This window comes from Planococcus citri, chromosome 2 (assembly GCF_950023065.1).
Source record: "Planococcus citri chromosome 2, ihPlaCitr1.1, whole genome shotgun sequence".
Lineage (NCBI taxonomy): Eukaryota > Metazoa > Arthropoda > Insecta > Hemiptera > Pseudococcidae > Planococcus > Planococcus citri.
The window spans coordinates 55,988,618-56,016,184 of NC_088678.1; the positions used below are offsets into that span (position 1 = coordinate 55,988,618).

A 27,567-nucleotide genomic window follows, 5' to 3' on the forward strand; every position below is an offset into this window, starting at 1 on the left:
AGATGACCTGATTCATAGGAAATAATACTTACCTATACGTTGGCTAATTGATTTCCATTGTGCTGCTAAATAATTCAGCTGCAGTGACTATGTGATGGAATTTGCAACATGTGAATAATGACGAGGTCTTGAAAATCATTCGTCATTTTTACAAACGTGTTGATACTTATCGGAAGTGATGAGGATGCCAGCAATGGAAGATTTGAGCTAACGAGGGATAGTCAGAAGTGCTCAGGGCCAGTGCAGGTGGCTATATTGCTATCAAGCATACCTCTTTCATGATCAATTTCGTGCTGGAATTTGAATTACAAGTGTTGAGTCCTCCTTAAGTTAATTGTCAGATCTCTGCGATCAGATTCTAATAAGGCTCTCAGAAATCAGTCTCCTCTAATCCTCTAGTAGAAGTTGTTAATTGACCAGAGAGGCGAGATTTTGAAGGCAAAATGAGTCTCAAAAGAAGTACATAGATAAGGAACTATGATGAATGGTTTGTAAGAAGCCAGAGAAAGGGAATCTAAAAAATATTGAAAAAGGAGATTCAAAAAATATCCAAAAACCAGTTTTTTGAGAATCCGCGTAAAAAAACATACTCACTTTTACTTACTCATACTCACTGATACCTACTCGAAATGATTTTTAATCATTAGGTATCTTATTCACAAAAAAAGAAAAGAAAAAAATGTAATAAAATTTTGAGCAAAATTTTCTTAATGATCCAAAATCAGGGTTGTAATAAATTGAAAACCTTAAAAACTGAAACAAAAAAAATGAAAAAAACTGTTGAAACATAATTAGGAAAAACAAAAATGCAAACAGAAAAATCTAAAAACGTAAATAAGAACAAAAACTAAGAACTGAAAATCAAATCGAACAAAAAACGAAAACAATTGGAAACCAAAAAAAAAGTGTTTTTCCATTTAATTTTCATTTTGCATAAGAATGAACGTGGCATTGACAAAATGATATTTTTGTAGGTAAGCCTAGTTTGTACCTACCTAATAGAAAAAAAATCAGCAATCGAAAAAAACATTCTTGAAAATTTTTATGATTTTACATACTTAGTTATTTTTCCAATCAATGCTCTAAAAATTGAAGAAACTGAAACGAATAAAAAATGGAAGAAACTTTAAAAACGAAATGTTTGGAAAAACGAAAACTGGAACCTAAAAAAAAGAAAAAGAAAAACAGAAACGAAGAACAAAAACTGAAGAAACATCCAGTTTTCATAACTCTGCCCTAAATTGCATCAACATTTCATTCAATTTTTTTATAAAATTTTGAAAGGGGTCGAAAAACTCAACGGAAAAAAAATGAAAATTTGAGCGACTTAGTGAACATTGAGGAGTCAAATCTAAAAAATAAATTGATATTCAGATCCATTGTCAGTGATTTTGGTTTCGATCTTATTATTTGTTCTCGAACACTGATTAATTCTACTGAAACTGGATCTCCAACAAAAGTTGAACTTATCCAGCTCCATGATGCTTTTTTCCGTAGGCCCAATTGCCAAAAAACCCAATTTTTTCCAATTTTTTAAAATTGATTTTTTCAATTTTTCAATTTTTTTCGCTTGCAGGACTACATGAAAATGCAATAGTATTAGCAAGACGTTGAAATTATTGCATATTTCCAACTACATAAAATGAAGGATATAGAGGGGGGAGGTTCAAAATTCTTCAGTTCAGAAATTTTGAGAAAAAAGTAAGGGGTGGGACCCTTTCAGTTGTCAAATTTTGAAGAGGTAGGCGAATTTCTGCAAATTTTGTTGTCAGAAAATTTTAAAAATTGTTATAGAGAAAAATCAGGATTTCCTGACAATTTTGACTAAAAGTGAGACATTTTTTTAAATTTTGGTAAAAGAGGCCATTTCTAACAATACTTTGACATGTAGTATCAACTTTTTATTTATTTTTTTTTTTTTTGCAAAAAATTACATTTTAGGACTACTTAGATAAAAATTGGGATTTTTTGACGATTTTGGCGAAAAATGCGACTTTCTGCCAACTTTGCTGAATTTGACACTTTCTGACAATTTTAACATGAAAATAGGACTTTTTAACATTTTTTGCAAAAACAAGACTTTTTAGTAATTATTGGACAAAAATTAAAACTTTGAAAAATCTACTGGTGACTCCAGAACTGCTCAAAACGAAACCAATTCTAATTTTTCCGGAAGGGGGGGCTCGAAAATATGGTACACATATCAAATTTCAGTTAAAATCGAATAATGCACTTCAGCACCCGAAATTTCAACTGGTGATGTATTTTTGCATGTTCTTTCAATTTAGTTTTGAAAAATTGAGAAAATGTTCTGCCAATAAGGACACTTCCCTTTTAAGTAAGGTTCTCTCATATCCAGGCTATTTCAGGTAAGGTACATGCTTACAATTGAGCCATATTATCCACTTTTACATTAAACATCGAGACCATTTCTCGCACATAAACTCGGACGCACACACACAAACCCAACCACCATCTCAATCGAAAGCAGACAAATCAGCTACCGTTTCTGGGACCTACATACGTATAATCAAACACCCCTAATTATAGCTTTTGATCTGAAGTATGTTGAGTGGATCAAGTCCTAATGAAACTATGAGCTCTTTTGTTTTGTATCCAAATATGTGAGATAAAATCTTCTAAAACAGTATGAAATAAAATTTTAGGACAAATCTGACCACCTGAGTTATAACTCCAGTCATCCATCTACTCAGATTGTTGGTGTTATCCTCATGGACATCCTTCAAAAACCTCTTATGATCAATTATTTATACCTTTATCCATTTTCAACAATGCCTATGATGATTGACCAATGACCGTTCTTCCATGAAACAAGACTCCAGTCATCATCATTTTTTCCATTTGCAAAACCTGCAACAAAGATCCAGATCATACTCGCAGATAAATATGTAGACATAGCTAAATAATCTTCGCAGCGATTTCTCAGTTTTAAAGCAAATATCCTCTACTTACTTGTCTATTATGCACTTTGCAGTGGGTAGCGAATTAATAATGATAATGTAAGAAAAAAAAAAAAAGAATAAGAATATAAAAAATTAGAACACATTGGTATTATACTCGACCTGTAAGACCAGATCCTTATTAGTGCAATTATACAAGGTACCTCTTCTTTTTTGTACCATAGGTAAGTTTATACGGTGTTCGTGTGCATTATGTACGCCTGAGGAAGAAGGGCATATAGAAGGGGTCAGAAAGAGGATAGCTACATCAAGTCATAACAAGATCATTGGTAACCGCGTGAACAATGATGATCATCGCGCTATCTATCTCATTATGATGTAAGACCATCGATGATTCATAATGAATGCAACTTTATAGAAATTACGTGACATCTATTATACATTGTACACCTGAACATCGACTTGATTTTTTTCCTCCTCTTCTGTCTTATAGGTAGGCAAGTACTTCTTTCTCCAGGGGGCTTTTAATCTTGACCTGGCCAATGCACGTTGCAGAAAAACGGATATTTAATCTAGATTATAAATATTGGCGAGTTTTGAAAATATTGCATCGTTTTGTTTTTGTATAGCATAAGTATGCATAAGTAATGTAATGTTCTCGTGTAATACGAGTAGATGCGAAAAATCAACTATAGAATTATACGGACCTGCTGTTCGCGATGGTGTTGAGGAATAATATGGTACGTGTTTAACTTGGACTTGGAGTACACCTACATTCGTTTATATAAATGATTTATCAATAAGTCTGTGTCGTTGCGGTTATAAATGTGCTAGAAGATGGTGTCTTAGTTTGGTACATTTAATACCATTTTTGGATAATCGATGGTTCTTACGGCACATTTATGTATCTATCTATGGAATGTGCTTCCAACTTCCTGATGTGTTAAATTTGTGAAAAAATAGTGTGGAAAGAAATTTCGAAAAAATATGAGACATGTATGGAGAAAATAATTCATCGGAAGCTCCGAAGCTGTGAGTTCCAAAAATTTTAATTCTAAACTTTTTCACGAATACCCATATTTTTTTATGAAACAAATCGGTTACTTCATTAAATAACACCTTTAGGGCCACTTTGAAGACTCTAGCAAGGTTTCAATTTTCTTCGAAAGAATTTCGATTGACTTCAGAACGCTGGAAGTGCCAAAAATGAACTTCAGCATCTGAAACTTTGACCATTGCTTGCTGAGGACCCTCCTGATCGTTTTGGGCTATTACATATGAAATTCCAATTGTGGTAGCTCAAAAGTAGGCTACTAAATTTTTAACCAGGTGGTAAATTCCAATTCCACAAGCAGCCTATGTGTCGTTTGCTGGGTCAGTAGCACTACCCCAAGCTAAAAGAGCCCTTTCTGGGCACCTATAAAGTCCCAGTGAATTGTATAAATTTTCTCCAAAAATTTAAAATTGCTCTGGAAAGTTCAGAAATGAATTTTAGCGCCTAAAATTTCAGTTATACGGTTTTAAGAAATGTTCATTCAATTATTTAACTAACGTTAGTGAGCTCAAAAGGTTCCATTCTTTCCAAGAATTAAAAACTGAAACTGAATTTGTCTAAAATCGATTTGTGATCATCATTTTTTTGAGATTTCTTCAAAATTTGTTCACTCGTCGCTTACAAGTTTCAAAAAAAAAAATTGCCAAAACTTGAAAAATTAAATCTTTATGAACAAAATTTCATCGAAAATCGATTAAATAGGTACCTACTTGGAGTTCTGGAGTCAATTTTTATCCCCAATAACACACATTATAAACTTCTCGTCGAAGTATTCTCCTATTTCTAAATGCATCTAAGTATAAATACCACCTTCGGTAAGTCTACTTAAAGACGAAATTCTCTCATCTCAACTGGCAACTTTTAACAGAATTAAGATGTCGAGTTTGGGTTCCCACATCTCCTGCCAGTGTTGGAAGAAAACATAGGCTACATTAAATCAACCTTTTCTTTTTTCATGTAGGTAAGTACTTAATAGGTACTTACTGTACTCAAGTTGAAATATCTTTGGTAAGATTGCAAGATCTTCTTTAACGAAGTTTAAGCTACTTACAGATAGAATTATCATGTGATGGATATTTTTGGTTATGTAAATGTGCAGTTGTCATGAATTTTCAAAAAATCTATACGATACGGATATTTACAAATTTTTTCAAAGTTTTATGTCAATATAAAGATGCACATTCGTAATCACATTTTTCAAACGCAACTGGATACTAAAAGACCAGCATTTCGCTGAAAAAGTGGACCAATGAAAATCGATTTGAGAACCCTAATACCTACTTGGCACCCACTGAAGAAAGTATTAGTATCATACTGGAGGCAGTGGTATTATAAATTGACTTGAAAAAAATCAAGATTGGCTTAAAACCAAGCTTTCGATGTTTCTGCTTAAAAAGTAGGTACTATAAGTAAAGCATCTCGAAATTTTGAATTTTTACTAAACACGTCCTTATATTTTAAAAATTTTTTAAATACTTACTTAATGTCAAAAAAACTAAAATTGGCGATTTTTTAAAATTCTAATAAGCTTATTTGTGGCATCCTAGGTTTTCTTTCATAAAAATCTATAGGTAAGTAGTTCTCGTTTATTGAACGATCGTTGACCAGTTAGGTACAATGGCTTAGGTGGGTACTTCAGATATCGATTAAAAGATCTCACAACGATCTAAGGTACCTATACAAATAAAACACGATTTTTCAAATATAACGTATTCTTGATACGATATTTTCCACCTTACAGCATTACACTACGTATACTCTGCAGCATAAACCTATAATGTCCTTTCTTAACCACACAGGAGAACCTTGACAACGGCTTCCTACAACTTCTTAATAACCGGTAGCAAGTTCGTTACCATTTCAGCTATGTAAGCTCGTATCGATATGTATGCTCGAGTGCGACAGAGTATATGGGTAGATATATAAGAACGTCGATCATTATTATCAGAAAGGAATTACCTATTTCCAGAGAAACGGCAACGACGACCACGAATACATCTCATATATACGCAGACGTGCCATTACTGCAAATCACATATCCGTACAGTTCCCAGTAACTGACCTGGCATTGGGTGTCTTCTGTTGATCTAGCAATGCACTTCCTCGCCGCTCTTCCGAATTCTGCGCGATCGAGTGTAGAGTAAAAAAAAAAAAAAAAGGTTGACAAACGATGAGAAATATCCGAGAAAGAGAAGTTAACTGTGCTGTGTGATCTTATGGAATCTGAGAAAACTAGTTAAAGAGCGACCGCGCTGTTTTAAAAAAGAAGACGCAACATGCGGGTATATAATGGTCGTACGTTGACCTCGAACTTATAATTGCATTTGATGGTTTTTTTTCCTTATGCGACTTTTTTTTTGCGCGTTGCAAAAATTCTCCTTATAGTCTTGTTGTGTACTACGTATAGGTACACGTATAGGCATATGTAAGACTGGCTCAAAAAATCGTCCTTACGTGCAGATATTTGCGTTCTCTTCTGTGGGCGCCGAGAATAAGTAATTTTATAATAAAAAGGCTCGTTTTGCTGGTTTGTTGCAGACTCATACCGATTGTATGCCTTTCCAATGCCAATATTGTAATACGCTGTTTAAACATAAACGAAGTCGGGATCGTCATATAAAAATACATACCGGAGAAAAGAAGTATAAATGTTCGAAATGTGATGCCGGATATACCAGAAGGTAAGAAAATTTTGTTACGTATAATTAATTAGTTCAAATAATAACCATAGATATTATTGCTTAAGTACATTGTAAGTTGAGAAGATGAATGTGAGTATTGTATTGATGTGAGAAGATGAACTTAGCCGAGTTCAAGTTTCTGAGTAGGTACGCCCACAATCTCAAAATTTCAAATTGAATTCACTAGCAGGAGAACCACTTGAATTGATAAATTCTGATTTAAACAAAATCATGCTAGATCAAAAAATCAAGGGATTTCAAATTGCTCTGAAAATCTCAAAAGTGTACCCACCCACCTACCTACCTACCTACCTACTTGAACACTATTGTAATTTTCATTGGTTGTTTATTGACGACCCTCTCAGGTACTTTCATTGTAATTCTTTTAAAGCAGTGTTAAAAATTCGCTGTAGGTTTGAAAATGAGGAAATGACTTAAAAAGTGGTTGTTTTTTGAGTCGGGTTTTGAACGCAACTGATTATCTGAAAAACTAGCTGTTCATGGTGTGTCATTTTCAAACGTTTTATTTTTTGTTTTATTTTTTATTTGATTGAAAATTCATTTTTGAATTGAAACATCCGCAATTTCGGGTTAATGACTTGAAACAATCCACAATGTCTCAATATGTTTTTTCCCAACATGACTTTTGACTCTTTCATCTTTCAGAGCAATTTGAAATTCCCTGAGAAAATTGAAAATTCATTAGAGGCTTCAAAATTACTCAAAAGTGGTTGTATTCGACCTAGAGTACCTAACTACCTACCTAGGTATTTAAATGAAATTAAATTTTTCATACTATTAGCTTCTTCTTCTTCTTTTTTTTTATTTGCATTTTTAAAATTTTTAAAAACTAACCAACAATTTAAAAACGTAATCCTGCTTCAATTTTGATGCTCTTTCGATCTAGCTTGGTCAATGGTCAATGGTCATTGGTCATAAGTTATTCAAAATTGAGTGTGCTGATTCAAACAACTCTCTTGTTCGAGTTATAAAATTATTTTCAGTTTTGAATTTTTTGGGAGAGGGGGAGTGGAGAGGAGCTTTTTAAGAATTATTTGTTTAAAAAAAGGATTCAAAATGGTATATCGTTTAGATCCCATGTCATACATCATTTTTATAAATTTTAATCAGAAAATTTAAATGAACTGGGATTTTTTTGGTGAATTCTTTGCCTATGTGATAAAATTTTTCGAAACGGTACTAAATTTAAAAGCTACTCTTCATTTACTTAAATTCAGTAATTGGGATTTCAAATATCAATTCAACTTTTTAAAAAGAATGTGAAAATTCTTACTTGATAAGTTGAGACATTATCTATTATATTATTCTCTGCCTATTAGAAGGATGTTACGTAACAACCTTAAAGCAGATCCCATTCCCAGTACGGTTCTTTTTTTTCTTCAATTTCAAAAATGATGAAAAATATTTTTTGTTTGAAATTTCTTTCATGGAGGAGAGGAGGGAAGGGTAAATTATTTTTCAATAAAATATTTTTAGGACAGAGTATTGAGAGAAATTCAAAAACTTTATCATGAAAATTGTGAAATTGTGTAGTGGTATAGAAATTACTCGCACAATACCGAAAATACTTACTTACCCTATAAGTACCTAAATTACCTATTACTAAAATTTGATTAAAAATATTTTCAAAATGGAATGATAACTAAGTCAAAAATTCAGAAAGTGGATTGGTATAAGCAATAGAAATTTGCCAAACAGACTTATCAGTTGATTAAAAATCAACTCAACAAATTGATTAAAAAACTAGTTTATCCAATTCAGCGAAAAACTAGTTAAAATGTCGTGAAAAAGCTTAAAATTAATGAAAATCCACGAAACATTTCAAAAATTGAATAAAGTATCGCAAAAATTCGTGAAAGTTGCTAAAACGTCGTAAAATGTCATAAAAATGGCTGAAAATAACAGACGAAATATCTCGAAATTTGGGTTTATGAAAAATTTATAAAATAATTATCAATATTGAATAAAATTTTGCAAAAATATAATTAGATGCATAAAGTACCTACTTTTTTTAAACCACAGAATCAACGTAAAAATTGCTTAAAATTTCAAAAAAAAAATCGATGAAATAGTTTTAAAAAATTTAGCAAAAATTGCATAAAGAATTAAAATTTCTTGAAATAACAAAAAAAAAAACAATCGAAAATTACCATACGTTTTTTGAGAAAATTGCTTAGATTATCGAATATTATCAATAAAATTGATCAGTAATGAAAATATCAAATCAGTGGAATAAAATTTGGCAAAAATTGCATAAAGTACCATAAAAACTGTAAGTGTAAAATGGTCTGAAAACAATTGAAAATTGGCAACCATTTATTGAAAATTTGAAATATTTCATTTAAAGTTGATGAGTAGGTATCTCAAAATTCAAGTAAAATCAATGTTGTAAAACTCAAAAGTGGATCAATATCTTCCATTGAAGAAAATTAAGAACAAAAACCTATAATTTGTGAACATGATTTATTTTTATGGCTCATACTATTAAGTATAAATCATGAATCACACCTTTAAAAAAATGATTCGAATCTCGGATCATGAATCACGTCTAAAAATATGATTCGAATCACGAATCAAAAATTCAAAATCACAATAAGTATTTTGAATCCGAATCCAGATTTGAATCATTCCAAACCCTGTGTACAGTTTTCTCTATTTTCAACGAGTTTTTGTGGGAAGAAGGATCAATGTCAAGAATTCCTTCCATAAAACCATAAATTCAATATCTGCAAATGAGGGAACCAAAAGAAATTTTTCTGGTGAGGGAAGTCTCAAAACAATCCAGTGGTTATTTCACGCAAATCACTACGATTTGTTTCAATTTTATGTCAAATTTTGGACATCGGCGAAACAGAAAATAAGGTAGGATTAATTTTGAATAAAATATAGGAAGTCAGCACAGATCTGAAAAAAGTAGATAAGGTACAATTTCATTTCATGTAGGCATCACTTGAACTGAAAAAAATCACTGACGAAAAAATAGGTAGGTGGAGAAAATGACTTCAAGTGAACTGGTTTGAGAATGGTATGTACAATGTACATGAATTCGAGAGGAAAGAAGGAAGGTGAAAATCCGCATTGATCCGATGTTACTTTCGATTAAGACTTAAAGGTGCATGCGTAAACTTCACGCACGTCCAAATGGCGCGTGTTAGTCCTCATGGTTCACGACGATCGATGGTGATATTAGTCCATTTGTGTAATTCCAATATAATGTATAGAGGTACCTGTACCTATAAAAGTGATCGTATAGATACTATCTATTAGATTTAATATAGTTATTAAGGCTGATCTCTGTATCTATCACTGTACGAGTAATATCCGTGTATTTTACGGACACGTATCGAGACTGGCGTGTGCACTTGATACGTGGAACGTTGATGGCGATTCACATATGGCGACAGGACAATACAAATCGATCAATAGGGTGATACAGTTCGTTATACTGTTTGGCCGAATGTGTATACGTTTGATTAAATGAAGAATGCATTTTATTCTTATTTTCGTGCGTCTGCAACTGTGTACTGTGTATTGGCACGTGCTTCGCTGCGGCGATCTACCTTTTGAAATTTCTCCGCTCTTTGGACTTTTTATAATAAACTTGTTTGCGCCAATAGCTGCGATACCTCGTTAGGTCTATTTTTCTCACTTGTCTCTTGCTCTTGTAACCTATGCTGTTGAATTGGTTATATGTATTTGTATGAAAGCTAAACGAAAAATTTGATAACACGTTCGATACACGGTTTTAAAAGAGATTAACTATAGCGATGAAGAATGTCGCTGGAAATTGATAAGTGTGATTTTAAATTGAAATTACGTGATGTGGTAATTGGGAGAGTGTGGAGATCAAGCTGACGTGAGCGTATACTAAACTCGATCTATTGTCTAATTTCTGGAAATTTTGATAGGTTGTTGATTTTTTTTTTATCAATTTTTGCCTGAAAATTTAGGAAAACTCGATTAAGAATAATTTGAAAAACAACCTTAAAATCATGTTAGGCACCTTTGAATTGAAATTATTAACCTTATGTCTTTTTTTGTGATTCCAGCGATCATTTGAAAATTCATTTGAAAACACATGACAATCGAAAGCCATTCCAATGTACTCTCTGCAATCGAGGCTACGGTACTGCTGCGGCTCTCACGTCGCATATGCAGAATCACAAACGATCGAACGAAATTTCATCTCAACCAGCACCAGCCGGTAGCATCAAATGTCACAAATGCTCGGAAACGTTCAGAGAACCGGAAGAGTTACAAGTAAGTGTATGAAAACCGGACTCGATTTGATCCATAAATAATCCAAGTGTCCTTTTAGACTAAGTATAAATAGGTACACTGGTACAGTAATATATACACCGAGTCAAAGATGAACCATTTTAAAATCATTTTTTACACGATTAATGTTTCAGAATCACATGAATTTGCACCAGTCGCCGGAAAATGTACACAATTCCAATAACAAATCGTCCAAGAATTCGTACCCAACCATTCTAATATGTCCTTATTGTCGCAAAGATAATTTCTCAACAATGGAAGCTCTACAATCTCACGTGCAATCGGCTCACAGTAAGTATTTCGCCTGTTTTTACACCGACCCCCTTCAAATTTCCGTATATAAGTACAGCTGAAATTCAGTCGATATTAATTCCACCCTTATGATTTCCAGAATCAATTTTCAACGGAGACTTGCAACGCGAGATCTCAAATTTGAAACTAAGATCTCCGGCTCCGACGCCCAGCCAATTAAATTCGTCTTCGCCTTTAAACGTAACGCAGTCTTTCAATTCATTACCGTCCTACTATTGCGATCAATGCACGATGAAGTTTTCATCGTTACAAGCCCTTCAAAAACATACGTCTGCGGTGCATGGTTTCTCCGCCAACACCTACAACAACCTCAAGTACTTGATGTCACCTGAGATGTACAATAATGGCAAATTGTACTGCATGTTTTGCGCTATGCAGTTCTTGACGCCTGCCGCGTACGCCGAGCATTATATCATATTTCACGGTCCGTATCATCCGCAATTAATGGCGTTAACTCCGCCGGAACAAATGAAACCGACTGATTTATCAAAGAAAACGTCTCCCGTCAAACGTCCCAATATCGATGAGCATCGAGCTTCGCCTCGTAAGAAGAGTAAAGTCAATGAAAACTCGATTTTGAATTCTAATAATGTGAGTATACTTACAGATTTTAATCATTATAGTGTACAATGGCCATAAGGGGTGTCTGATTGGTGGATTTGGGACTTGATTCACCAAATTTCGACGTGATTTCCATTTTTTAAAATTGAAATATTACAAAAGAGTATTACGACCAACAAAATGTTTGTGCTTACTTACTTATATTATATTTAAAAAATAAAAAACAAAAAAACAAGATAAAAAACGAAAGTAAAGACTATTTGATGCAAAAAAATGAAAAAAAAATCACAAAATAGGTACCTAATGCTGGTTTTAAAATTTCGGCAAAAAAATGACTCAACAAAAGTGCTTGGATATTTATTCATTTTTTTTAATGAAAAAAATTTTTAAAAACACAAAAAGTTGTTAAAAAATGAGACAAATACTAAATAAGTACCTACCTAATACAAAATTTAAAAAAAAAAAAAAAACAGAAAAAGCCAGAAGTCCATGACCACGACTGTTGCTTTTAAAATTTTTACATAAGGAAATGACTTGATTTTTTTAAATGGAAAAAACACTTTAGATCTGAAAATTGTTTACTTAAAAATTCGAAAAATCCAAAAAAATCACAAATGCTGATTTAAAAATTTTGGCATGAAAAAATGACTCAATATAAGTATGTAGGTATCTAATGATTAGGTATTTATTTTTAAATTTTAAAAAAAAACAAAAGTTTTTAAAAAATGAGAAAAATACAAAAGACAAAAAAAAGTAAAAATATAAAAAAATTTTTAAGAAATGAAAAAAATACAAAAAATTTAAAAAAAAAAAACAGAAAGAATTAGAAGTGTAAAACTGTTGCTTTTAAAACTTTTGCCCAAATTTTAATCTTTTTTCACATTTTCCCCATTTTTTTGGGGTATGTTTACATTTTTAATGTTTTACCATGTTTTTCATTTTTTTTAACGAGCACGTTTTTTACTCAATATCATTTCCATCATTTGGGAAATTTCCTACGATGCCCACATTGGGATGTTTTGCATCAATTGATCGACTGAATGATTAAATTTCAGCTTTCTCGAAACATCAATTTAATTGAAAAAATTTCAGCTTTTAATAGGCTAGCTGAATTGAAACTTGAGAATTTTCTCAATTACAGCATTGATCGAGTAAACTTCAGAATCCACTCAATAAACTTCAGAATATTGATTGACTAAACTCTTCATTCTTTACAAACTTCAACACTCATAATCGTAGAATTGTCTATTAACATTGACCATACTGATAAGAGTGCCAAAAAATCAATTTTTTAAATTGCACCTAAAATAAAGACCACCCTAACTAAATGACAATCAGACACCATGTACTCTTATGTATGTACCTTACTTTAAAATAGAGGATCTAAATAATCTTACGGTTGATTTCCTTACAGCACCGATACGGTTATCCGGGCCCATTACTATGCAATCAATGTAGCGCCGCATTCACCGATTTCGAATCGTTCCGGGCTCATATCAAATTACACATCGAAGAAACCAGCGGAGGCCTGCTAGGAGGAGCTTCTCCAATGGAGCGTAAACGTGCATCGGCCGAATTCACGTGCCCTCATTGCCGATCAGTGTTCTCATCTAATGAAGAAATAAGTCAGCACATCGTGACGCATTTTTTAGCCTCCAGTGTCGAATACAGTTGCGAAAATTGCCAAAAATCGTACGATAAAGGCGACGATTTGCAAAAGCATTTAATGGAGGTACACGCGCATCACTTGTACAGTTGCTCCATTTGTAACGAGGTGTTCGACTCAAAAATGGCGATACAGGTTGGTTTCGTGACATTTTGAAATACTCAATGTTCTGATTAGATTAGGTTTTATAATATACTAAGAATTTGTTTTACGTTTAGGTTCATTTCACCATTAGACATAGTAACGAAGCCAAAGTTTATCGGTGTACTGGGTGCTCATCGTCTAACGCTGCCTTTCATTCGGAGATGGAGTTTGCGAATCATGTGAAAACAATGCATACCAATAATTCGCCGTTGTTGGCTGCGTTTGCGACTCATCATCATGTAAGGTTTTTCTCTTTTTATTTCATTTTCAAGTTTAGAATTATTTTTACGTTTTTAATCGTTGTTTTAACATCTACAGAATACTCAAATGCTGAGATGCTTCATTTGCCACATGACTTTTCCGACCGAATTAGAAATGCAGTTACATTTACCAACCCATGGTAAACAGTTCCAATGTACGTTGTGTCCACAATCGTTCCACATCGAGTATTTATTGGATAAACATATGCAGAATGATCATAGTACTCCGGTACGTATAATTTTTTGTTAGAACAGCAAATCGCCCATTAAGTATTGATGACTCCTTCGAAAGATGATTATGCAAACTTTTCAACATGATAATAGGAAGAGTTGCATATTGCAACCATTTTCAAACTTCACCATTTTTTGTCGAACAATATCATTTATTGCTGTTTATTGCTAAAAATTGCCAAAAAGTCCTGCTTTTTGCTAAAATTGTCAAAATCTTGCTTTTTGCCAAAAAATTAACAACCATTCTCTCTTTTTTGCAGAATTACTGAAAAATATCAATTTTTCCCGAAAATAACTCAAATGTCTAGTTTTCTTATCAACTTTTTGGCAAAAATCGTGATTTTTTTGTCAGTAATTGCCACCGAGTCCTGTTTTTTGCAACATTTCTGAAAAATTTCCCTTTTTCCCAAAAAGTTGACCACATGTAGCTTGTTTTCTGCAAAAAATTCTGCTTTTTGTATTTCAATTTTTTTCTCTCTTCTTTGCCAGAAATTGCCAGAAAATTTATTACTTTTTTTACTAATAATTGGAAAGTCCTTCTTTTTAAAAAAATGATCAAAGTCTTGCTTTCTACCAAAAATTCTTTTTTTTTTTAAATTTGCAAAATTATTCTCTTTTTAGCAAAATGGCTAAAAAATTATCGATTTTTTTTTTTCAAAAAATTTCAAAAAGTCTTATTTGTTTGATAAAAAATTGCAAAGTTAGGTCTAATTAAAAATTATTTGAAAAATTCCTCAACTGTATCCTTCTCTTCTCGCCTACTTTTCATATTATATTTCTTCATTTCAATTAAACATTACTTGTATTAATTTATGGTTTTGTTTGTTCACATAGCAAATCAATGGATCATTAGAAAACTGCTTGGATTCGAACAACAAAGAATCATCGCCCATTCTATCGCCGAATAACCGTTTCGACAATCAAATGAAAAAGAATGAGGGTTCTGAATCGAAAAGCAACTTCATCTGCTGTGATATTTGTGAAAAATGTGACTTTTCCAATGATAACGAATTACTCAATCACAAAAAACTATTCCACCATAAACTGTTGTCTCCTGTAAAGGTAGGTTTGGGTTTTACCAAGAAAAATAAAAAGTAAATCTGTAAATTGTGAGTCTAATTATCGATATTTTTACAGCATGAAAGTTCAGAAAATTCAGAAGACAGATTAAAATTGTCTCAAAAGCATAAATCCAATTCGTCGTCGTCTTCACCAACGATTCGATGCGACAATAAAAAAATGGAGTCTTTTAATGGCGATTCGAACGGCAGTAATTTGACATGCTGCGAAATTTGCGAAAAACGCGATTTTGCAAACGAAGCTGAGTTGATGTCTCATAAAAAATTGATCCATAATGTGAAATTATCTCCTCATGGCAAGGTTAGTTCATCGTCGTAAATACCGAATGTTTTTTGCTTGGAAATTTTTGTCACTATGAACCCTTTAAATTGGACATTTTGCCCTCGTGAACTGGCCGAAGATCGAACTGTTATTTTCACCAAAATAATGTTAATCTTTTTTTTTTTTAGGTAAGCTTGAACTGCGCATACTGTAAAGAAAACTGTAAATCGAGATCAGATTTGGAAAACCATATGAAAACACATTCTCAGAACTCCACTTCGTCTGGAAAACATAAATGTATAATCTGTGATGAAATGTGTCCAACAGCTGCCGTTTTAGCTGAACACAAACTTACCCATTGCAAGGTGAATTTTCTATCAGATGATCTAATTTTTCTCCCTCAGCCTCAAGTGCGAATTACCTAATTGTAAAATACAATATTATTACAGGTGCTATCGGGGAAAACATGCATGCAATGTAAAGGTTCGATTACAACAGAAGAGCAATTCTTTTCGCACATCCAGCAGCACAGCTCGCCCCAAAACGGAACGAATAACAATAACAACTCGTCCCAGAACTCATTGGTTTTACCAACATTTTGTGTAATTTGTCGGCAAACTTTATCATCGGAGATGGAAGCTCGAATGCATGCCAGATTCCATTTACACCAATCTGCTGATTTGGTACCATGCTCTGTATGCTTCCATATGTCCGAAAGGCAAGATTTGATCGCCGGAATTTGCAAAGAATGTTATCAAAGGCATGGAAAATCGTCACCTTTTAGATGTCCGGAGTGTCATATGAAATTTGATAACGGTCCAGCGATTGAAATCCATTTGGCAACAGTGCACAGGAAAAGTTACCAGTGCATCAAATGCCAAGTAAGTGTTTTTTCCCACTTAGCCGGGTCTCATTTTAGGTATTATTTTTAAAAAATGAAATATGTAATTTCCATTTTCCAAGTTACTGACAAAATGCTGTATTTTCTTAGGTGAGCTTCGATAACGAGAAAGAAATCCAACACCACGTCGCTTCTCATGTAATGATCGACGGTCTGAATGGTCACGAATGTCGACTTTGTCGGTTAGTATTGCCTTCACCGGTGCAATTACAAGCTCATCTAATCGAGCATACATTCGCTGGCTGCGCTACATTCACTTGCTATTTGTGCAGTTCTGTGTTTACTACTGCTCAAGGCTTACAAACGCATATTCTAGAGCATGGTTTAGCTGCTAGACCCTACGATTGCTCCAGATGTAAACAGAAATTCTTCTTTACTTCCGAATTAGAACACCATAGCTATGTGCATTTGGAGGAAATGGCTCTAAGTGAAGGTATGTAAAATCATCCTCAATCAATCACACCAGAAATATTTACCTATATTTTATTTTTCACGTGGTATTATTTTTTTTTACAGGTCACGGATATTTTTACGGTCAAGAGAAGAACTTACTGAAGGATAAATCTGCAAATATTCCATACATTAATCATTCCATCTCATTGGCCGAGAATTTATACAATAATAACAAAGAACCAGGCAACAAATACCACTGTACCGAATGCGGTATTGATTTTCCTCACGCCAATGATCTGTACGATCACAAAAATCGCGCTCACAATAACCAGAACGATAGATACGTTCAAAATGGCGAACACAAGCGTAAACGAGAAACTCCGAATCCTACAGAAGCCAATAGAGTAAAGTATGAAGAGCAAAATGATAACGTAGATGTAGACGAAAAGATGGATGCTAAACAGAATGACTGCGAATCAGAAGACGAACAAATCGATGTTGTTACTACAAAGACTGAAGAACAAGCTGAAAATATTGAAAAAAATGACAAACAATAAGCGAATTTATTATTTAACTTATTTTAAAAATTCAAAGCAATCTTTTCAGTGGCGTAGCTCACAAAAATTTTACTATTAAATGGGGAATGAAAATTGAAGGAAAAGGAAGGGAGTAATAATGTACCTACCTAATTTGAATTTTATGCATTTTTTTTTTTTTTTATTTTGAAATGTTCAATGTTCAAGTTTTAAACCATAAGGTCATTTTAGGTACACGTGCCTACCTAAAAAAAAAAAAAAAAAAATGTGAAAAAGCAAAAGGGACAAACGTCCAGTGGTCCAGTTCGCCTCCCTTGACTACGCCACTGATACTTCTCTATCTAGTCAATTTTGTAAACGTTTGCAATCCACTATACTGAATTTGTTGTTATGTATTTGCCTTCATACGTAATAATTATCTATGTTGAAAATATTATAAACATTTTTAAATTTGTGATATTTATGATAGGTGCAATATGCATAGGTAAAATATTGATAATTTTGTTATTTTTTTTCTTTTTTTGTTCAACATACTGAATGTTAGTGCTTTCTTATATTATTATCTTACGATGTATAGTAATGTTGTTATAATTGCCTGTAATGGATTTTTTTAAATGCCTGAACCATAAAGCATTACCAAAAAAAAAAAGTTTTAAAGCTTGCTATTTGTATAGTTTTATTATTTATGTATTCAGTTTGTAAATAATTTTGAGAGCAGTTGTGGTGTAACCATTAACAATTATTTATGCTAGTTTATTGATTTTTTTAAAAAAAGTTTGCAATATTTATTGTTCGTATTATTTTGTTATTGTTGTAATTCTTCATTTTGTACATAATTATTCTGTTATTATTATTAAGATAGGCTTGCCTAATAAATACACAAGTTAATTTTATCTGATTGTGTGTATACTTCATAATTTAATAATTATTTACTTCAAATAGGTAATTGGTAACTCGAAAGGCAAACGTAATATTCAAATCGTTAACCGTCTTTTAAAAACACGATAAGGTAGACACAAAATTTAAATAAAAATATTTTCCAACTGCGGGAGTAATCTTCAAAAAATCGAAAAACTCTTGAGAAAAAATACTCGATAATCATAATATACAGTTTAAATTCCAAATAACTTTCCGCGACGATCCCATCTGTGCTTTACTGCTTTTCGTTAAATGTTAAATTGAATCATGCGTATTTACGGCAAACTGAGTAGGCAACTTATCTTTCACCATTTCTTTATACATATCTAGGTGACTTGTTCAGTCTGTCTTTACTCTTTAATCGGATAGGTACTTTCGCAGTAATTTGAATGACCTGTTCATAATCAGCGATGCTTTATTAGTTATTACTAACAATCGATTCCTCAATGCTCAATTATTCATACACTGTATTATTATAGGTAGCGTTTAATGTTTAATTAAATCAAAAGTACAAATTAAAAAAAAATCATGATTGCCTCTTGTTATGGTGAAAATATGCAACTTGAACGACTTCTAAAAATCTAATTTAGTCACATTTTGTGTGTGGATCTTTAAGGTATAAAAAAATTATGGGTCCTCGAGATGGATTTTGAACAAAATTCAAATTTATTTCTCAGTCTACCTCGCAGTCCACCCCACCGACAACATTTTCCTCCTAAGCAGTTTTCAGCTCGAACTTCTTTTATTTAGGCAGGATCGCATAGAATAGAAGGATTTCTAAAAAATTACAGTAGGTACTAGAAAGTATAGCACTTTACTGAAAAGAGAATTGGACTTTGAGGAAAAATCGGACTTTTGCAATTCTCCACTTGCCACAATAGAGATTATTTTCAATATTTTCAATTTTCAATATTTCATCTATTTATTTTCCAGCTGCTGTAGCTGTACTGCATATTGCTAACTGCTAACAAGTTACCTACAAGAGGGTCATTCCACGTCAATTGGACCAAGAAGTGGTAGGTGGGTTCGGCGATTTTTTTGAAATTTTTCCTGTGGAAAGACCTTCCGAAGGGATGACCAATGGCGCAAATCGCAGCCCTCTAGCTCATTTTTAACGGCAGCCAGGGGGTGTCAAAGTTTTCAGTGAACCTAAATTATCTTCCATTTCAGCAGTGGATTGCTCGATAACTGCGATACCTACAAAAATGGAACTTTTCCCCATAGTTAGAGGTTTTGAAAGGCTTTTTGATGATATCATAAAAATCAGTGTTGCCACTTTTTTTCGTACAAAAAATTAGCTCAAAAAGTTTCAAAACGTAATTTTCATATCGTACCGACTCTCAAAAATTCTGAAAAAAATATATTATGGACAACTGTTCATGCTGAACAACATATTAAAAAATTGGGATGGTAACTTGTAACAAAGTCGATTCAAAAAAATTTAAACTTTGCGAAAAAATGCGATTTTTTGATTTAAAACATGAAAAAAAGTTTTGATTGGTAAAGTTGAACCATTTGACCCCTATTTTCACGTATCTGTTGAAAAAGTTGGAAAAAACTCCTTTCACTCAATAAAATAAACTCATCACAAAAAAATCAAAATTTGAAAAAATTCAATTTTCAATTTCAAACATCAAAAAAAGTTTAAATTTATTCAGTTGTCTTATTTTGACCACTTTCTGACGTATTTCATGAAAAAGTTGATAAAAATCTCACTCACTGCAAAAAAAAAATTATATTTGCTTTTTTTTTAATTTTTTTTAATTTTGATTTTTTGTGATGAGTTAATTTCACCGAGTGAAGGGGTTTTTTCAACTTTTTCAACAGATACGTAAAAATAGGGATCAAATGGGTCAACTCTACTAATCAAAACTTTTTTTCATGTTTTAAATCAAAAAATCGCATTTTTTCGCAAAGTTTAAATTTTTTTAAATCGACTTTGTTACAAGTTACCATCCCAATTTTTTAATATGTTGTTCAGCATGAACAGTTGTCCATAATATATTTTTTTCAGAATTTTTGAGAGTCGGAACGATATGAAAATTACGTTTTGAAACTTTTTGAGCTAATTTTTTGTACGAAAAAAAGTGGCAACACTGATTTTTATGATATCATCAAAAAGCCTTTCAAAACCTCCAACTATGGGAAAAAGTTCCATTTTTGTAGGTATCGCAGTTATCGAGCAATCCACTGCTGAAATGGATGATAATTTAGGTTCACTGAAAACTTTGACACCCCCTGGCTGCCGTTAAAAATGAGCTAGAGGGCTGCGATTTGCGCCATTGGTCATCCCTTCGGAAGGTCTTTCCACAGGAAAAATTTCAAAAAAATCGCCGAACCCACCTACCACTTCTTGGTCCAATTGACGTGGAATGACCCAAGAGTATTAATTTCACTAGTGTTTGTTTAAATTATTGCAATTGAAGGGCCTGATGGAAGAAGGGCATCCTCGGAAAAACATAGTTTTGAGAAAAACGCGTTTAAAGTTTTACTTTTGTTGCCAATTAAAAACTACTCAACGTATTGATTTGTGGTTGGTGTTTTTTTTTATTTGAAGTGTCAGCAACAAGTATTGACCATCACTTGCCAAATAATTTATCCACATCTTCGAAAAAAATGAGATTTAAAAACTCGCGTCGGAGGCCCTTCTTCCATAAGTTGATTTTGATTTTCATTAACTTCATCTTTTAACGTGATTAAATGGAAAACTAAGCATTTGAAGAGTGATATTCCAAAACTCGCTTTGTCCATTTTCACAACTTTTCAGGAGAGAGGAAAAACAGTTTCCCTTTAAACGGGTAAATTGGCTTTTTAGGCGAGTTTAGCACTTTATTTGGGTGGATTTATGATGTAGGAGTGTAGGTATACATTTCATCCACTAAATACTGCTGAAAAAAATTTCAATAAAAATGTACGAAGCACGTTTTGGAACATTATTTTTTTTTTAATTTTTAGTGAATTGGCTATTTAGGTGAGTTTAACACCTCATTTTGGTAGGTTGATGATGTAGGAATATGAGTTAATACTTCATCTACCAGGTACCACTGAAAACCCAACTTTGATAAAAATGGACAAAGCGAGTTTTGGAATATCACTCTTCATTTTAGAAAAAAACTAATGACATTATGTCGATTGGAAATTTAATTCTCTACAACTTTGACTACTTGAAATTTTCGTAGGATGCTTCCTTTCGCCTCCAGATCAATTTTTTATGAAACTGTAACAGGTACCTACCTACGGTATGGCGGTACGCCGATTGACATGTTATGAATAAAACATCACGTAGCTTATTGCTCTAGGAACAAGATCATGAACTGAAACTCACACCAAAGGTAATAAAGACTTCAAGGAACTCAAATCACCAAAAGGCGGAAAAAGGGCCTCCGGCTGAGGAGGCCCCTCTTCCATCCATCAGGCCCTTCAATTAGCTTCTGAGATAATGGAGAATTCGCGATTAGGTGCCAAATGCGTTAATTTTCTAAAACTATTCAATACATAATTAAAATTATAAGAAATAAGAATAATCAAATTTTTATTAGAATGTATCGGCGCCTCCTCCCGAAATTACGTTCTGTAAATAAATATAAATAGCAATTAGCATGCTGTTCTGTGTCTCGCATGTGTCTTTGACTATATATACATGGACTGCTATCTCCTATTGTTGTTGAACGGGAATCGTGAAGCCAAAGCAATAGAGGTACTAGATCGGGACATGGGCTCTGAGCATGCGCGAGATTTCGTTGCAACGAGCGTAGCGGTCGTTGGAACGTAGGAGGGTGTTCGTCGCTCCGTGGTTCACGGTGATTGGAAGGTGCGAGGGTGGGTGGAATTCCTGCGCGCGCATGAAAATTCCCGATGCTCCCGATCTAGTACCTCTATTACTTCGGCTTCATCGGCGACAATGAAGATAGTAGTCCATGTATATATAGTCAAAGGCATGTGTCTCGACTCCACCTCACCTCTAGCGCCTCTAGCCGCATGTACGTCTTATCAGTTATCACTGATTACTGATTAGTGATTAGTATTTTGATCAGCTTTAATTAAACTTTTGCTTTTTAGATCAACTTGATCAATAATTATTAGTGGAGCTCTGAAGCTTTCTACACTACGATATTATCGTACTCAATACATTCAAGCTTATTCATCAGCAGCAGTATTGATATTGATAGGCTATAGGCTGACTTTATGCCGGTAATAAATCGACCTTGATTCATGAAAAGCATCGTGTTCGAAAATTAATAATGAGTAAGTATTGTTTGAATGGCATTCAATATTATTTACGTAGATACATATATGTATTATTACTTTGATAACTAATTGATTGATTGCTGAAATCTACTGAAATCTATCTGTTTCCCTTTTAGCTGGATTCGATCTCCGAGTATTTATGTACAGTATCTTTAGATTGATGGTAATGGTGATTGTATTTCAATAGTTTCGTCATTAGATCACTGCCTATTTTAGCTAGAAGTCGTCGTCGTTCGTCCTGTCCCAATTTGTGAGTATTCATCATGGAAAAGTTATCATCGATCTTCGTTGATTTACTTGGTACTTCAAACGCTATCATTTCATTTACGTGTTTTTTTTCAGTTTTTGCCTCAGTTGTTGCCCAAAATCAGTAAAATCTCGTGTGATTCAGTTTTTATTATCGTACGATATGTCACTGAAGTTACAATGAACATCCATACGTCGAGAAACCAAGATATTTAGTGCCTTATTTGACTTTAACCCGAAGAAAATTCAAATTGGTGAGTGGAATAATTCCTTTTGAAAATTATTTCTATCAACGCAGTTCAGTGTTTTGCTGTTTAGAACGTTCGAATTTTGATAAATTTATTACAAACAAAGTTTATTTTCAACGTTTCATGCGCCACTTTTTTAAAATAAATTTGAAATATTCCACAGGGAATCTTTTACGTTGGGTTATTCATAGCCACCGAACGAAGAAATCTTCGAGAAAGCAAAGCAAAGTAAAAAGCGAAACGATTTTGTCGATCCAGTCGTTACCATACTCTTGTCGAGTTGCGCAGCTACACCTCTCGAGTTTTTAATTCTGCGGCTAAACCGAATTCGAACGCTTGCCGAGGTTCGTTGATCGAAAAGTGTTTCAACGTTCAACTGTAAAAATGTTTTCCATCTGCAAAGGTCGCACACATCTGTCAAAGCAGTTATATCATTTCCGCGAAGGTACCACCATAAAGATATTTTCCAATCGTCGAGGTTGTAATTACTTCTCTGAAAAATCATATCACGTGCAAGAAACAGGAACAACTGTGCTTTCAAGCTCACAAGATCGTGTTGATTCTCCGAAGTTAGTTCATTATACTCATAATTCTAATGTGAAACAGACATTCCTTAGCCTGTCAAATATCGCCAAGTTTTCTAAGGAATTACGTTACTTGTACACGGAAAGTAAAAAAGAGGGAATCGCCAACTTCAAGAAACACTCTGATTTCTCCAGGCAGTTAAATTTTACGTTAAAAAGCTTCAACTTGGCTGAGGACACTGCTATTTTGGTGGAAGAATGGCTCTTACGTTTTGATTCTTTGGGTGAAATTGAAGCTGCTACAATTTCCGGTACGTTCAATAGTTTATCAAGAATGAATATTTTTGGTAACGAATGGAACTCCGAGTATCGAGAAAGTTTCAAAAGGCTAATCGTCAGATTGGCTGTAAAAGGAGACCAGATATTAGATACAAATAATCGAGCTTTTTCTAAATTTAACTCTTGGCAGGTTGCTAATTGTTTGAATGCGTTATCCAAATGGAATGTGTTGAACAATAATGTATGGGAAGGTTGTATTCAAATTAGTCACCAAAAAATCAGCAAGGTTGATTTATTCAGATCTGTAATTAGTGGTTTGATATGTCGAGGAGCTCATTTACTGGGGAATAAAACAGCTGATGAATTTGATGCTCAAGGTATCAGTAATTGTCTAAGTGCACTATCGAAATGGAATATTAACGAGTTCAACGGATCCAAGAAATTCATCAATGAATTAGTAAAACTAGGCATCAACAATATTGATCAGTTCAATTCTTTAGCTGTTACAAGCAGCCTGAGTGCTTTGTCCTGTTGGAATATAAATGATTTCGAAGGTGCCAGAGAATTCATCGTACTGCTGTTCGAACAAGGAAGTTCAACCAGTAATAGATTCACTCCTCTGAGTATGGCCAGAACCTTGAACGCAATATCCAAATGGAACGTCGAAGAATTTCGAGGAGCCAAGGAGTTCATAATTCATTTAATTCAACAAGGAACTTTGGTGGTGAATAAATTCAATTCCATGCAGATCTCGCTCATTTTGAACGCTTTGTCCAAGTGGAACATTGATGAGATGCATGAAGCTAGAGGTTTTATTGTTTCGTTAACCAAATATGGAAACTCTATCAGCGATACGTTTAATTACCAAGATATCGTTACCTGTTTGAATGCGTTTTGTAAATGGAATATTGATGAATTACACGGTTCCAAACAGTTCATTGTTCGATTAATAAAACGAGGAGGCTCAACAACCCATGGTTTCGATGATCAAGCGATCGGCAATAGTTTGAACGCGTTGTCAAAATGGGACATTCACAAGTTGGATGGAAGTAAATATTTCATTATACAATTGATCAGATGTGGAATTCTAACAGCTGATACATTCGATTCGTTGAATATTTCTACCTCCTTAAATGCGCTTTCTAAATGGGATATCAATGAATTAGAAAGATCCAGAGAATTTATTACTCAATTAATAAAACGCGGCCGTTCCATAATCGATAGATTCACTTCTCAACGAATTGCTGTCACCTTGAACGCTCTTATTAAATGGAACGTCGACGAATTCGAAGGAGCTCGAGAGTTCATCATTGAACTACTAAAGCAAGGAAATTCTTCAGTTGACAGTTTTGATGCTCAAGCCACCGCAAATGTCTTGAATGCTGTGTCAAAGTGGAAAATTGATGAGCTCGAAGAAACTAGAGAATTCGTCGTTCGTTTAATTAAACATGGAAGTTTAACAATCACCAGATTCGATTGCCAGAACGTTAGTAATTGCTTAAATGCTCTTTCTAAGTGGAAAATCAATGAATTGGAAGGAGCTACAGAATTTATCGCAGAACTGGTCAAACAAGGCAATTCAGTTTCTGGTGAATTCAATTCGCAAGAGGTCGTTAATAGCTTGAATGCTCTATCGAAGTGGGATATCGTTGGGATACGAACAGCTCGAGATTTTATCATCAATTTAATAATTCGCGGAAGTGCTATCGTTGATGAATTCAGTCCTCTAGGAATTTCCGCCGGTTTGAACTCCGTATGTGAATTGAACATTTTTGACGTTGAGAAATGGAACGATGATCAATCGAAAACCTTCAAACGTTTCATTATAAAACTTGCAAAAAAAGGCACCGAAATATACAGTGAGTTTGATTCTCGAAGCGTCGATGACATATTCGATGCTTTTTCAGAACTAAAAATTCTGAGTAAAGAAAAATGGACGCTAGATGAACAGAACGTATTGAAGAATTTCCTTGTCAGTATTTCTAGTTTAGATGATTTGTGTAAAAAATGTACTCTGCCGGAGATTTCAAGAATTTACAGAACGATATCTGATTGGAATATTCTTCAAAATAATGAATTCGACTCGAAACAGATTGAAAAATTCGTAGATCTCGTCAATAATCTGGAAAAGGGACTTTCCATTCTTGGAAATGACCAGAGTTTGGTAAAACCTGACGTTAATATCAAATTTGCCGTTCAAATTATCAAAGATTTACCTGAGCTAAAGTCTAAAAATCTTATTCTGTCTGAAAATCAGTTACTGGTTTCGTTGATGTGTTGTTTGAGTAGTAATGTGGAGAAATGCGAATCTTCCGAGTTGAAGAAAGATTTGGTTCAAAGAAGTATTTTAACTGGGTTGCATGATCTTCTAAAAATGACCGATGAATTGGAAGATAGACGTAGTTTAATAGGAGCATTTGATGAGAGTTTATCTAAAATATACAATAAGCTGGTTGGAATTGATTTGAATCATATTGATGAAATAGTAGATGTGGTTTATAAATTTGATAAATTACAAGTAATTCGAGATATGCAGTTTTTGTCCAAGTAAATGATCGTTTTTAAGCTGTGTTAATTCAGGTTTGGAAATTTCTTTCGTGGAACGTGTGATTTTTTGATTTTAGAGGAATTGCTATTTAAAATTGAAATATCAAACACATCTGAAATGTACAAAAACGAAGGATTTTTTCTATTCTGTTCAAATTATTTTGTATTACCTGTGTTTTATTTTCATAGTGTACATACTTTGTAAGTAATGTAAGTAGGCCTATGTAAATTTCAGAACTTCCTATTGTTATTATTCAAGTGTTCATTTAATTGTCTGTTGTTTTGTTCCGGTTGTAATTTTCAATAAATCGATTGATTTCACTGTTGAAAATTGTATGTATAGTACTTAATTTATTCACAGAGAAAATTGACCGCTGTCTTTGAGAATACATTTTTTTGTATTACCAGGGGGTATCCTAACTTGCATGACAATTTTTAAACAGTGGACAAAAAGCCAGACCGAAAGAGCATGCAGAATCATGAACATCGCGAATCAAAATTGCAAGTTCTGAAGTACCTAGTTACATTTTTTCATATTTTTTCTTATTTTTGAAAATGAAATTCAGGTTAAAAATGAAAATAAAGTTGAAATTTTACTAAATTTCCCTAGAAAGCTGTTTGGGGTGTATCCCATTTTTGACCGACCAAATCGATGGGAAATAGTTTCAAATCGTTTTCAGCAGTTCTGGAACTTTCAACAAATTTTAAAAATTTGAAATATCCAAAAACTTTTACGAAATAAAATTATAAGCCTGAAATTCACTCTGAATCTTGATTTCAGCATGCTGAGTCCACTGGAGGTGATTTAAAGTCGTTTTGAAATCCCCAACGTCTTTTAAAAAATTCAATTTTTTGAAAAAGAAAATGTCATGAAATTAATGTGTCCAAATTAACTTGAGCATGTATGCTCGAGATTGTGGTTTGCAAAAAGTCACTGGAGGCTCCGAATCGCCTGTAATGTAATTGACTCGGAATGTTAAAAATAGGAAATATGTACCTACTCTGATTTTTAATTTTTTACGCATCCGATTATGGATAAATAGTGTAATCGGTCAAGAGTCAAGTATACTTACTTGCTGAAGTTGATTTAAATAGATTTAATGAACTTTTTTTTTGAAAACTGGAAATTTCCAAAAAGTTGCTGGTGGCTCCAGAACGACTTGAAATCACCTCTAGTCGACTCAGAGTGTTGAGAAATTAAGGTGTAGAAAGAATTTCGAGTTTTCAATTCATTTGGTAAAATGTAGTGGAAATTTC

At 33.4% G+C, this 27,567-nt stretch overlaps 2 protein-coding genes across 7 annotated transcripts in view; both read left to right on the forward strand.

Annotated features, from left to right (window-relative positions):
• Positions 1–18,193, forward strand: part of L (Lobe) — a 161,731-nt gene extending 143,538 nt beyond the window's left edge. For 3 of the 6 annotated variants that reach the window (XM_065351474.1, XM_065351476.1, XM_065351477.1), the window contains 13 exons: positions 6,514–6,656; positions 10,727–10,937; positions 11,090–11,246; positions 11,347–11,858; positions 13,243–13,629; positions 13,713–13,877; positions 13,957–14,127; positions 14,964–15,191; positions 15,267–15,509; positions 15,659–15,835; positions 15,920–16,351; positions 16,462–16,804; positions 16,888–18,193. In XM_065351474.1, the coding sequence (XP_065207546.1) occupies positions 6,514–6,656; positions 10,727–10,937; positions 11,090–11,246; positions 11,347–11,858; positions 13,243–13,629; positions 13,713–13,877; positions 13,957–14,127; positions 14,964–15,191; positions 15,267–15,509; positions 15,659–15,835; positions 15,920–16,351; positions 16,462–16,804; positions 16,888–17,321 (3,603 nt within the window). In that variant the 3' untranslated portion in view covers positions 17,322–18,193. Of the gene's footprint in view, positions 1–3,552; positions 3,662–3,930; positions 3,954–6,513; positions 6,657–10,726; positions 10,938–11,089; positions 11,247–11,346; positions 11,859–13,242; positions 13,630–13,712; positions 13,878–13,956; positions 14,128–14,963; positions 15,192–15,266; positions 15,510–15,658; positions 15,836–15,919; positions 16,352–16,461; positions 16,805–16,887 lie in introns of those variants that run through there. The other 3 variants (XM_065351475.1, XM_065351479.1, XM_065351480.1) reach the window with 3 other exon arrangements.
• A 4,014-nt stretch (positions 18,194–22,207) lies between these two features.
• On the forward strand, positions 22,208–26,641 carry LOC135836569 (uncharacterized). The gene is made up of 4 exons (XM_065351481.1): positions 22,208–22,463; positions 22,583–22,716; positions 22,809–22,966; positions 23,124–26,641. Exon 4 carries the CDS (start codon positions 23,345–23,347, stop codon positions 26,312–26,314), a length of 2,970 nt encoding a protein of 989 aa, XP_065207553.1. The 5' UTR covers positions 22,208–22,463; positions 22,583–22,716; positions 22,809–22,966; positions 23,124–23,344; the 3' UTR covers positions 26,315–26,641.
• Positions 26,642–27,567: the final 926 nt, after the last annotated feature.

What these genes read in the sequence shown, in the direction of transcription:
- LOC135836569 (XM_065351481.1), top strand. Translation starts at nt 23,345, where the DNA reads ATGTTTTCCATCTGCAAAGGTCGCACACATCTGTCAAAGCAGTTATAT.